The sequence below is a fragment of the Pristis pectinata genome, chromosome 4 (assembly GCF_009764475.1).
Source record: "Pristis pectinata isolate sPriPec2 chromosome 4, sPriPec2.1.pri, whole genome shotgun sequence".
NCBI lineage: Eukaryota > Metazoa > Chordata > Chondrichthyes > Rhinopristiformes > Pristidae > Pristis > Pristis pectinata.
This window is the reverse complement of record NC_067408.1, coordinates 65,310,596-65,324,558: the sequence shown is the minus strand read 5'-3', so window position 1 is coordinate 65,324,558 and position 13,963 is coordinate 65,310,596. Positions and strand designations below refer to the sequence as shown.

The following is a 13,963-nucleotide window of genomic DNA, read 5'->3' as shown; positions in this document are numbered from 1 at the left end:
CAGGGAATTCCATGAACTAGATAGAGCAAAGCTGAAAAAAATCAATGATAGATTTCCAAGTCAGTGCAACACAAAAGAGAACTAGCTTGTGCATCACAATACATGAAAATGCAGAAGTTATTGTGGAGAAGGTAGCAGGGAATTTGCATTTTTCAATGCAAGTGTAGAGACAGCAAGGAATGTTTTCCCGATTTAAAGAAATAAATGGGACATTGGATAGCAACAATAGTAACAACAGAAATTGTCACCAATTTTAAAATTATTGTCCTAGGCATTGAGAATAGTAGCACAGCTAAGGTAAAATTCATCTGATACAGAAAATAGGAAACTTTATTGCCATTGATTATCAAGTCTACCTACAGTAAGCCATTGGGCCCTGCATTAAAGTTTTCTGAAGCAACTTGGATTGATCCACATTGACCAATAACATGCATGAAATGACATTTGTAATTTTCACTTGTCAATTTATAACAGGTCATGAACTATTTCCCAACACATTGCTTTATTCCCTCATATCTTGGGCCAAATGAGAATGCGTAAAGGCCTCACCTGGAAGCCACATTGAATCTCTGTGAGAAATCTTTTCAGATTCTTGAAATTCAAAGAAAACAAACATTGAACAGTTAGGCCATGGAGAGCTGGGAAGTGCTGTAGAACAGAGGGACCTCAGAGTACAAGTACAAGTCCATGAAAGTGGCGTCACAGGTAGACAAGGTGTGGAGAAGGCTTCTGCCACATTGGCTTTCATCAGTCAGGCATTGAGGAAAGACGTTGGGATTTTATGTTGCAGTCATACAAGACATTGGTGAGGTCGCATTTAGAATATTGCATTCAGTTTTAGTCACCCTTCTATAGGAAAGATTCCATTAAGCTGGAAAGAACACAGAGGAGATTTACAAGGATGTTACCGGGACTCGAAGGACTGAGCTATGAAAAGAGGTTGAGCAGGTTGGAACTTTATTCACTGGAGCGTAAGAGAATGAGGGGTGATCTAATAGAAGTGTATGAAGTCATGGGGGCATAGAGAGGGTGAATATGGGGTTGGGAAATCAAGAACTAGAGGACATAGGTTGAGGGTGAGAGGGAGAGATTTAATAGGAACCTGAGGAGCAACTTCATCACACAAAGGTGGTCAGTATATGGAATGAGCTGCCAGAGGAAGTGGTGGAGACAGGTACATTAACTACATTTAAAAGGCATTTGGACAGGTACATGGATAGGAAAAATCAGAGGGATATGGGCCAAGCGCAGGCAAATGGTACTAGCTTAGATTGGAACCTTGGATGGCATGGAGGAACCAGTTGGGCCAAAAGGTCTGTTTCCGTGCTGTGTGACTCTATGACCCTTACCTAAAAATCTTAGCTGGAGCTGGCTAATCCAAGGACCATACTGAATCCAAAATGTAATACAACATTTTTAATACCTGACATTGCTTTAATCAGCATTTAGGATAAGTAGAAAATGGAAACTTTGAAACCCAATATGATACAGCTGGAAAAAACTGCCAATACAAGAAAAGAAATCAGACTCACAAATAAGCACCATTACTTGCACTTCCACATAATTTTTTTTATTGGAAGTAATCACTAGTAAAAATAATGAAACTCATTTAATTCTGCTTCCAATGTCATCACCAGATTAACCAAATCCAACTACATATTAAAGATCAATGATAGCTTTTTGCAATTGTTAGTTTAAAAGTTACAACAGAATTGTTTCTATAGTTTACATTAACTTTGTTCCTTGTCCCTCTTTTTCCCCTCACCGCCCCAGTTTCCTCCAATATCTGCTGAAGATGATGGTTCTTGATAGAATACATTTCTACAAGCATTGGGCACCCTCTGTTAACCACATTCCAGTGAATGCATCTGGACAGGGAATGCTACCACCTGTTTATCTCGGAGATGTGACAGCCTTATCAGACCATGTCCTCATGATGCATGCATTTTCAACAGTAGTTGATGGACAATAATCTACAATGGCAACCATATACAATTTCTCCTTCTCTGGTCCTGAGGTATGAATACTAATTAGTCAGACTCTTCATATTCTGTCCTGTTAGGCAATATGCTTCCCCTCCCCAGAGATGTTAGACAACAGAATCGCTACTTGTTGCCAAAACTCTACAAATGACTGCAGTTCTATCAGACTCCATGACTCTCATCCCAGTGGCATTAAAATCTAGGATTCTTTTTAGAATGTATAACTATTTATTAACCAAAAAGGATCTGAGAACTTTTTTTTTAAAAAAGATAAATCTCAGTAGAGACTTCATGACTCACTCAACTCAAATCAATTGACTGATGATAAACAAGGATAAAATATGGAATATGGCTCAGTTATTTGCAGTACAAAGATTGTTTAATTTCAGTTACTGCATTTGCATTTTGTAAAAACATAATACAGAATCAATAAACAACTACACAGAAAATACGTAGTTGTGACATTTCAGAAAGAGATGAAAGCTTTGAGTTAATAAGGAAGATTTATTTTAAAAAGCAATTTAATTTGACTTCCATTGTTATCTTTCAAAACTTACTATAAGGCTCCTTAATTGATTCAGCAGGTGACATCTTAATAAAGTACTCCAAGACACAAAGCAACAACTGGAAAGAGAGCACAAGGTCATCTTCCATCTGTAGCAGTTTTCCTGAAATCAGAATACAAATAATACCCAGCAAAATATTAAAGCGTACTTTGTCCTATTTTATTACATTTGATCTATAAATGAACATGCATAGAGCTAAAAGAATCGTATAGCTTTGTTTGCAAGTCAATTTAAAAAGGGAGTTTTGTTTTACAGGAACCCAGAAACCAATTTTGTTTCTTGTACAAACTCAAAACATATCCCAAGTGATTTAAAGAAAACATTCATATAGCAAGTTAAAACGATATCTCAACAGAAATATTAAAATGCATGGATAATTGTCTGTGGGCTTTGAATGTTATTTAATTAAAAAGAATACAGTACACACACAGGCTATTGTTTACCTTAATAAATCAAAGACACACGCAGTAGTCATTCTTTAACCAGCATTTATTTGAACAACTTATAATTTTGGGAAGAAAGCCATGACAGTACAAACATAGTAAAACATACCACTGAATTCAGGTTTTCCAGCATTTATATGAAACAAATTGGCTATAAGACCTACTCCAAATAAACTGAATGAAAAGGATGGAATAATGCCCCCTGTTGGCAGGAAATAGTATTTTATATTAAAATTCTGTGCACCAAAGGGAACAGTTTCAGGTGAATGAATAACGTTCGATCATCTGTTCAAAAAGCAGTGGCCAAACTTGTTGCTTTGATAAGCCAGACAGCTTTAGTTTAAGTTAGCAAATGAAAACATTTATTATTTTGGAAAACATGTTAAAATTCAATGCTGCTTAAGTGTTTTCCTTGTTAACTTATTAATTTGTGTAAATTAGCCAAGTTGGTATCATTGAAGCCTCAGAATCAGATGGCTATGATGATATCTAAACTACGAACCAGCAACAGTCTAGTTCAACATTGAGAAAGTACCACACTCTTTGGCATACTCAAACAACATTTTGCTTGTGTGTTCATTTTCATTTTGATCCAAAATCCATGAAATGCTTCCATTCTAATCAATATTCATGATTAAAAATCTGTGCTAGCTTTCACTTTTGATGTTCAGTAAGAATTAAAGAATAAGATTATCTTCTACACTATTTAATGAGGGTGTAACTTTCAAATAGCTAGCGAAGATCATCTCAAAATGCTTTGCCAAGTGTAAATACTATTTTCCTTTCAAATTTGATCAATCAATTCATTGACATCCTTTTATACACATTAGTTTAAAAATAGTTAAAAGCAGACTTGCATCCATACTCTACAATATATCTTTTTCATACTAAATTTACTGCCATTAATTCTAGGTTTGATCTGCTGTTTTGCTCTGCCCAAAGTGGTCATTTCCAATGCTTGATGCAAATATTTCATAAACCACTTAATTTCTTTTTTTTAAATTATTTTGAACCTGGTGGTTTGGAAATGTAGATTTGTTAATTATGAATCTATTATTTTCAACTTGCTCAGGAAATTGGCTTTATTTGCACTTGAGAGATCGGTGCAAGTTTAGATTGAGAGGGTTGAGAACTTCAAGTTCCTAGGAGTAAATATCACCAAGAGCCTGTCCTGGTCCAACCACATAGATGCCACAGCCAAGAAAGCACACCAGCAGCTCTACTTCCTCAGGAGGCTAAAGAAATTTGGCAAGTCCCCTTTGACCTGTACCAATTTTTATCGATGTACCATAGAAAGCATCCTATCTGGATGCATCTCAGCTTGGTATGGCAACTGGTCTGCCGGAGACCACAAGAAACTGCAGAGAGTTGCAAACACAGATCAGCACGTCACAGAAACCAGCCTCCCCTCCATAGACTCTGTCTACATTTCTTGCTGCCTCCATAAAGCAGCCAACATAATCAAAGACTCCACCCACCCCTGACATTCCCTCTTCGTCCCCCCCCCCCCCCCAATCAAGAAGAAGATACCAAAGCCTGAAAGCACATACCACAAGGTTCAAGGATAGCTTCTATCCAGGTTATAAGACTTCTGAACAGTCCCCTAGAAATGATAAGATGGACCCTAGACCTCACAATTTACCTCGTTATGGCCTTGCACCTTATCGTCTGCCTGCACTGCACTTTCTCTGTAATCGTAACACTTTATTCTGTTTGTTTTCCCTTGTACTCCTCAATGTACTGTTGTAATGAAATGATCTGCATGCAAGACAAGTTTTTCACTGTACCTCGGTACATGTGACAATAATAAACCAACTTACCAATAAGTTACTTTGTTTAATAGAAAACTGAACTTGGTCTTTTATTCTTATGCATTACTGACACTGGGGAAAAAAATGCCAATACTCAGATCCAAGGCAGTGTAAAATAGAAGTCCCTGCAATGAGAACTACAAGAGCTTCTCAAGAATAATTTGGACACTTCATAATTAAAATGCAGGGTCAGTTCTTAATACACACACTTATTTTAACTGACCTTTTGCTAGAAGAAATGTGATCCAACAGACTTTCACCACTGATTTATTAGCTTCTGATGCTGCCCTGGTTCACAAATTAAACATAATAACATTACTCAAGTTTTCAATAAAAACAGTACTAGACAACTTTTAATATACATATTCATTGAAAACTTACTGGTTACATGGTGCCTCTTCAAATATCTTTTCACATATCCTGTAAATTTAGAAATGAACTTCTTAAATAATATTAAAAAGCTTCAATCACTATTCAAAACACACTATTTTCAATATCTTTGTATAAAATAATAGAATGTTAATAGTGCTATAAATGAGCAACTTGTGATTTAAATGAGACAGTTGCTCAGGATCTATTTCAAATATACGATAAACGACACAGGCAGAAATAAGCAAACACATTATTTCCTTTTTGCTACAGTCATGGTTGTTTAAAAGATTTTTTAGAGTGACCTTCTATGAAATAATTGAATTGTTTATTTCTATCTGTTTTAAAATAATCTAAGCAACGTTATAAAAGTTGTAAAGGCAGTGGACAACATAATATTTTTCCTCACACTTTCTAATGTTTGTGATGTCAGCTAACAAAACAATTAAAATAATCCAAATTACATACAGTGACCAAAATACACTGGATGATAAAAGGCTCCAATTCCACAGTTAAAGACATTGTAGTTGATGGTTGTGGATCAGGCTGGAAGGCGGCTATCAATGACCTCCTCCACAAATTTAGGTTAACAAATTTATTAGTAACCTGCAGAGCTAATGGGTATTGGTTAGTATGTGTGCAGATAATACCATAATATGACAAATCAGACTGTAGGAGATCAATCTTTGACAAGACTTAGACTCCCTTGGACAGTGGTTCCCAAACTGTGGGAAACACATCTCTGGCAACAGGAAGTATTTAAAAATGGAAAGAGCATTTAACCTAGGTAAATGCATGTGGATAACTCTAACACAAAATTTATGTTTTGCAGGATAGTGAACAAAAGGATTTAGACATTATTGTGCACAGTTCACTGAATTAATAGCAATGCAGAAAAGTCATAACCCAAACTAACAAGATATTTGGGTTGTATGAACAGAAACATTCATTACAAATGAAAGGAGATGCTTTTGTCTTATCTTAATCATTGCTTAGCCCTCATTTGAAATACTGAATCCAATGTTGGTCACCTCACATGATGCATTTGAAAAGGGTTCCAGAAGCAACAAGAATAATTCCTAGTCTAAAATACCTTGTTTACTTAGTTTGACAAAGACTAAGCAAATTTTTTCTTTAAAAAAATGTCCATTAAAGAATTCTAGATTGGGAAAGATGGATGTCACAAGATTATTTGTTCTCCTCCCCTCCCCACCAAGTACAAGTAGGCTCTGGAACAGGTTACTACATACACCATATGGTGTGTGCTAACTCTGAACTATAATGGGATCAATTGTTGGCTGGGACCAAAAAACAAACTACATCTTATTTTCCACAACAACAAATGCTCACATGGTCAATGTGAACTGCTGTACTTGTTTTGAACTCCTTAGTGGATTGAATGGGAACTGTCCAGTTCCCATTCTACAATCACCAGCATCCTTTATTGGCCTTGAATTTCCTCTTTTCTTTTATTGTTTTCGAGAGAATACATGGCTGCAGCAAGGTAGAAAGTATCTAGTCATATATCAAGACCTGAGACAGACTTGACAGGTAAGCTAGCCTTTTCCTGGCTATCATCCTAGTATATTTGTACACGTCTGAGCTAAACTCATTAAGACACCTTATTCACTACAGTTACATAAAATTTTCACAAGTGCAAACATTATTGTGAATTCTTTAATGGCATTTTACCTAAAAATAATCAGGTCAGGCAACGCTTATGGATAAAGATATAGCTTCATGTCAATGATCTTTTATCCCTCACAATTCCCATTGTGATGAAACAAATTTTATGTTGCACCTTAAACTTATTTTATCTCTCAGCCACTCCCAGTTCTGATAAAGGTTATCAACCTGAAATATTAACTTAGTCCACAAATACTGCTTCACCTAAATATTTCCAGTATTTTGTTTTTACTTCGGATTTCCAGCATATAGCCTTTAGTTCAACTAGCATTGTACCCCAATCATTCATCAATTAATCTGTAGCAGTAACACTAAATTTAGATGTAGTTGCACAATACAGTTAATGTGTAATTAAATTTATTTTCATAATACTTCATATGCAAGATATTTTAGTTGTATTTTGTTAAAAAGAAAGCAATAAAACTACCTTTCCAACATTTGTCATTGCAAAAGGTCCCACTTTTTTTATTGCAAGCTTGGAGGCTAAAACAACAAATATTGTTTAAAAACTCACCTCTTAAATTTTTCGAAGAGTGCAGTGAAAACATGGAACTTCTTCACCAGTCTCAACACCAATAAATTTACTTTAGTGCTAACAGTGTCCAAGTTCACATCCATTTGTTTCAGTAACTGCAAAAACTCTGTTACACTTGAGAAAAAAAAACAAAAAAGATTTATCATACATCATTTCTTTGCCATCCAGACTGCTATTTTGAAACAATCAACTTCAAAATTGTCTTTTTTATTTTCCAGTAATTCAAATTAGGTAACAGTGCATGTATTACATTTATGATTCTCACAGTTATAGATTTTATTGATTGCTCAACAGTACACACAAACAAAATTACTTCATTATTTTATTGAATTTTGATTAGCCTGTTGCAGTTGTTGTGCTCTTTAATGATTCAACTTATTAATGCAATAAGTTCAAGTTACTTTATTGTCATTCATCCATGCTAATAAAAACACATGGCGGAACGAAATGTTGTTTCCCCCAGACTCTCACAACAGAGGATATACATAGAACAGAAGACATACAATAAACACAAACAAAAAACAAAAAATCAAAAAAAAGTAGTGCAAGTACAAATAGTGCAAAAAAAACAGTATATACAAAATACAAATTTAGTGCAGAGTTAGTGCAAAATCGAGTTGGACGAGAAATACAACCTCAATGTGTTGTACTCATTGTATAAACATGTTCAGCAGCAGCCAAAGTTCTTATACGCCATTGTGCAAACCAGAGCTTTTGACGCGGCATTTGTCTACCAGGGTATTCAGGAGCCTGACAGCCTGGGGGAAAAAGCTGTTGAGCAATCTAGTAGTTCTGGCCCGGATGCTCCGGTACCGCTGCCAGACGGCAGTGGGACAAATAGGTCGTGGGAGGGATGAGAAGGGTCATCTATAATTCTATAAACTTTACGTGTGCACCGTGTACTGTAACTATCCGAGACGGAGGGAAGAGGTACTCCAATGATCTTTGTCGCTGTACTCGCAATTCTTTGCAAAGACTTACGGTCAGAGATGTTACAGTTAATGTACCAGGCAGAGATACAGCTAGTCAGGACACTCTCAACCCCTGTAAAATGTAGTGAGGGTGGGGGAAGGCAGGTTTGCTCTTTTCAGCCGCTGTAAAAAGTGGAGACACTGCTGTGCCTTCTTGGCAAGGGAAGAGATGTTAGTTGACCAGGACAGGTCGTCTGCTATATGTATTCCCAAGAACTTATAACAGCTGACTCTCTGTACAATGATGCCATTGATGCACAGGGGTAAGTGGTCAGCCTGAGCCTTACTAAAAATCCACAATCATCTCTCTTGTTTTGTCCACATTCAAGGAGAGATTGTTGACTGAGCACCAATCCACCAGCCTCACCACCTCCTCTCTGTAAGCTGTTTCATCATTCCTGCTGATGAGGCCCACCACTGTTGTATCATCAGCAAACTTGATGATATGGTTGGAGCTTGAGTTGGCAGAACAGTCATGGGTCAGCAGCGTGAACAGCAGTGGGGTGAGCACGCAGCCCTGGGGGGCTCCAGTGCTCAGCCTGGTGATTTTTGAGATGGTATTTCCAATACGAACTGACTGTGGCCCTTCAGAGAGGAAGTCCAGAATCCAATTGCAGGTGGAGGTGCTAAGGCCCAGTAGGTGTAGCTTCCTTATGAAGTTCTGTGGGATGTTAGTATTAAAGGCAGAGCTGAAGTCTATAAAGAGCATTCTAACATGTGTCCTTTTGATCTAGGTGAGACAAAGCCAGGTGGAAGGCAAAGGACACTGCATCTTCGGTTGACCGATTGGGGTGGTATGCAAACTGAAGGGGGTCCAGTAAGGGAGGGAGAATAAAGTATCCACTGAGATATTGCTTAAGCTTCAATTTATTAATCCATTAACTTAAAAATATCAAAAAATACATGCACATCAAGATGTCAGAGCACCATTTTTCCTACTGTTCTTCTGTAACTGCTTTTTGCTTTGTAGATATAAATTAGAAACCTTGAAGATGATGTCCTAAGGTTAAATTACAATATTGAAATTCCAGATCAATATGCTACAGCTTTAGATGTTGGGAAATGCTGGTGCATTGCCTAGTACTTAAATCTTTCTTCAAACCTTTGTGACAGATTATAAGACCATAAGAAATAGGGTAAGTACGCAGCTATTCAGCTCCTCAAACTTGCTCACTGTTCAATAACGTCATAGCTGACTGAACTTTGCTGATCATCTTTCGGCCCTACCTCCATCACTCTTGATTCTCCTACTGTTTAAAAACCTACTTATCTCGACTTTGAACACATTCAAGTACTCAACCTCCACAGTATTTTTTGAGGCAAGGAATTCTAAAGACACAGAACTCAGAAGAAAAAATTATTCCTCATCTCAGACTATGACCTCAGGTCCTAGACTTTCCCACAAGGGGAAATATCCTCCCAGAATTTAGCTTGTCAAGAACTCCAATTATTGTATGTTTCAATAAGATTGTCTCTCATGAGTACAGATCAAACCTGTTCAACTTTTCCTTATAAGACAATCCCTCCATACCCATAATCAGCCTAGTGAACCTTTGCTGAACTACATTCAATGACAATATCTTTCCTTAAATAAAAAAACCAAAACTGTACACAGTACTCTAGATGTGGTCTCCAGTGCCTTGTACAGTTATAGTAAAAACTTCCCTACTTTTATACTCCAACCAGTAAATTACCTTTCCCAATTACCTGATGCACCCCTATGCATGTTTTCTGTCTTTCAAGTATGAGAACCCCCAAATCCCTGTGTGCTGCATCTTCCTCCATTTAACTAATAACATTTTATCATTCGTCCTTCCAAAGTGAACTACTTTTCCCACATTATATTCCTGTTCCAACTTTTTGCCCATTCAGTTAACATTAAAATCTCTCTAAACTGTTTGCATCCTCTTACAGCTTCCCCTCCTGTTTACTTTTGTATCATTTTCAATATTAGTTACAGTACATTTGTTTCCTTCCTCTAAATCATCAATAGACATTGTATACATCGGTCATTCTAGCACTGATCCCTGCTACACCCCACTGGTTACAGGTTGCCAAGCCTAAAATGACCTCCCTTATCCCTACTTGCTGTTTCCTGGTAGTTAATCAATCCTCTATCCATTCCGATATAGATCAATTCCAACACCTTATCTTGTCCTTGTATCTTGCACCTTGTCTTTTGAAAATTCAAGTACATTACATCTACTGGTTGCCCTCTATCCAGCTTGTTGATAAATTCATTGTTTTTCAGGATGTATCAGGTACGATTTGTCCTTCATGATTCTGCTTGATCAAATTATGATTTTCCTAATCTCATGTTATTACCTCCTTAATAAGTGATTCTAATATTTTTCCAATAATAAATATTTGGCTAACACTTTATGTCTCGTAACCTATTGCATTTAATTTTTTAAAAACTGGCTCACCATCTTATCCGCTTTCTTTCAAACCCCCTCCTACAGCATCTTCTGCTTCCTTAAGTCTCTTTCTGCCCATTACTAAATTTTCCAAAGCACTTTGTTATCATTCGTCTTTCATCTTTTTATGATTTCATTAGATTTTCATGACTTTTTACAAAACCTTCTGTTGGCATTAATACATTGAGGTTCATCAATCTCATTTGATTAAACTGTGGCGCTACACACTAAAATGCAGCTGCTATGCATATTTCCTCTCATATTTAAAATGAGTTCAATGCAACAAAGCTAGATGCGAACACTTAACCAGACTAATCAAATCAGCAATCTTAAAAAACTAGTGTTAATGAATTGTTTAACTTGACTGGAAATACTCAACCACAAATAGTAATAGAATGAAAGTTTTCAATGGCAAATAATAAAATGAGAATATATGAAACCTACTTCAGATCCAAGGTTTTCTGTAACTCTGTCAGAGTGAAGGAAACAGCATTCAAATCTACTGCCGCAATAAAAATGCAAATTCCCCAATATTTCTTCCTATTTTCCTGGGAGGAGAGAGCATTAATCATAATGAATATGTAAATCATAGCTGAAGCAAACAATAAATGCTATATAGGCTTCAAATTGTTTGTGAAAAGCAAGAAACCACAAATGCTGGAAACCTGAAACAAAAACAGGAAATGGTGGGCATAATTCGCAGGACAGGCAGCATCTGTTATCCTTATAATGGTAGTGGAGGTCATTTGGCTGATTGGGTGCATGCTGGCTCCCAGGGGAGCAACCCTATTCATCCCTTTCTCCTTATTTCCCTGCACCCCTGTAACTTATCCTCTCTCACACGTGTCCATCAACTCTCTTTTGATTCTTTTTGCCATTAACTTATAAGAAGGAATAATTTACAGTGGCCAATTAAACTACCAGCTTGTCTTTGGGATGTGAGAAGAAATCTATTTGCTCATGGAGATAACGTACAAACACCACAGAAAGAGAGACTACGGTCAGGATCAAACTCAGGTCCCTGGAGCCTGTGAGGCAGCAACACTAACTGCTGCATCAGATGCCACTCCTTGCAGAAAGAGAAACAGTTAACATTTCAGGTTGATGACCTGTTATCAGAACTGGAAAAGTGAGAAAAGAAGCAAATTTTAAGGGGGGGGGGGGGGCATGAGTGAGTGAGAGAGAGTGTGAGAGAGAATGTGTGTGTGTGGGAGGAGTAGAGATAGGAGGGAGACCAAGGTTGGGTGACAACATTACATTTGGTGCTATCTATGAGACGGGGCTTATTGCTAGGTTATCATTGTTGATCTGTCTGGAAAAGTATAAATAGGCAAGGGTGAATGAGGACAGTTACACAGATAGTTTTCACTGGAACATAGTAGGAGCTAAAGACAAAGGTCAAAATGTAAGTAGAATCTCAAAGGTAGCAAAATTATGAAGACTGCACGATTTCTCTACTAAATGTTTTCTCTTCGCCTCTCCTTTCACCTTCCAAAGGGACCATTCACTTTGTGACTCCCTGGGCTACACTTTCATCTACAGCAACCACTCCCCTTCATACTGCACTTTTCCAATGAAACCACAGGAAATGCCACACCTGCCATTTTACCTCTTCCCTTCCCATCATTCAGAGACCCAAACTGTCCCTCCAGGTGAAGCAGCAATTCACTTGCACTTCTTCCAATTCAGTGTATTGCATTTACCATCTCCTCTACACTAAGAAACCAAACATGTATTGGGTGACCCTGAGCTTTCTATTTCCTGTCACTTGAATTCTCCATCCCACTCCCATCTGATCTGTGCCTCTGGGCCTCCTACATTGTTCCAAGGAAGCCCAACGTAACACCACCCTACCTTGCGTCTAGAAAAATGCAAGCCTTGGGACTCTATTGAATTCAACTGTTTCAAATAACCAGCCTTTCCTGTTTTCTGGCCAGTACTCTTGCAAGGTCATTCATCTGTAAAATTAACTCAGTTTTTCTCTCTCTGCAATGATATCTGATCTGAGTATCACGAGCATTCTCTTTTATTTCAGATTTCCATCATCTGCTCTTTTCTCCATTGCCCAATTTCAACATGCTGTGTCTTTTCCCTAACTGCCCTCGTTCACTTTCCTATTTTACTCTGCTCACAACAGGGCATCTATGATTACCTAGCATTCACTCCCCTCCCTTAGACAGCACCAAAAATGATCATGTCACCTAGACAACCTTGGTCTGCAGCCCATCACAGACATTCCCATTCTTCTCTCCACCTCACCCTTTCTCTACAACTTAAAAGTCCCTAATTTTCTCAATTTTCCATTTCTGATGAAGTGTCATTGAATTGTTTCTCTCTCCACAGATCTTGCCCAACCTGGGTATTCACAGTGTTTTCAGTTCTCATTTCAAATTGCTAAGGACTTAAGTCCTAAGAACTTGAAAAAAAATCACATCTGCTTGCACAATCAACCTTTATTGTAATCAACCTTTATTGTTACAGCAAAAACAAAGTGAGCTACCAAGACCTACAGTGCAGAGCACCATTATAAATAATTTAGTCCAAAAATTTTAAAAGACAAAATGATAACATGATAAATTTGAGTTTAAAAGGCTGAAGGCAGCAGGAGAAAAAAAAAAGGATCTTAACTAGTCTACAAATGAGGTCTGGGAAAAATAAAACATTTCTACCATGCTTTCAAACAGTGTGGATTCAGGAAGTAAAAATGGCCAAGTAAAAATAACTAAGGAACAAAAGGACAATTGAGGACAATATTAATCATTGTGTAAACAGAACTGATATAAATAATTTATGACAGCAACAGAGAAAGGAAGGCAAGTTAAGCGGTAGAGCTGAAGGAGTATCCATCATCAGACAATTTCCCTCTCTCATATCCAACCCAGGAAACCAAGCAAATCATTGAGAAAGCCTCCCTGGATTTGAGGGAAAATTCAAGCTGGATGGATTTACGCTTTACACAGAATACAAGGTGCAAACATTAAGTGGTGTAGAAGGGCAACTCAAGTTTTCTGGAAGCAACTTTAGCCAAAAATAATTGGGAGCAAGGACATTAATAAAAGCATTCTTCCAAAAATCAGTCCCTGCTATGCACCCAATTGTTTCACCAACTGTGGTGGCTTTTAAACATTTAAGAAAATGAGGGATAAGATTAGCAAGATAAGAAAACTGAACAACCACCACACC

At 37.4% G+C, this 13,963-nt stretch overlaps 1 protein-coding gene across 1 annotated transcript in view; it reads right to left on the bottom strand.

The window, feature by feature from the left end:
- The window catches only part of rb1 (retinoblastoma 1), a 196,322-nt gene that overhangs the window by 167,989 nt on the left and 14,370 nt on the right, over positions 1 to 13,963 (bottom strand). The window contains 5 exon segments of the mRNA XM_052014904.1: positions 2,540 to 2,650; positions 5,026 to 5,090; positions 5,184 to 5,222; positions 7,372 to 7,506; positions 11,225 to 11,328. Of these exon segments, the coding sequence (XP_051870864.1) occupies positions 2,540 to 2,650; positions 5,026 to 5,090; positions 5,184 to 5,222; positions 7,372 to 7,506; positions 11,225 to 11,328 (454 nt within the window).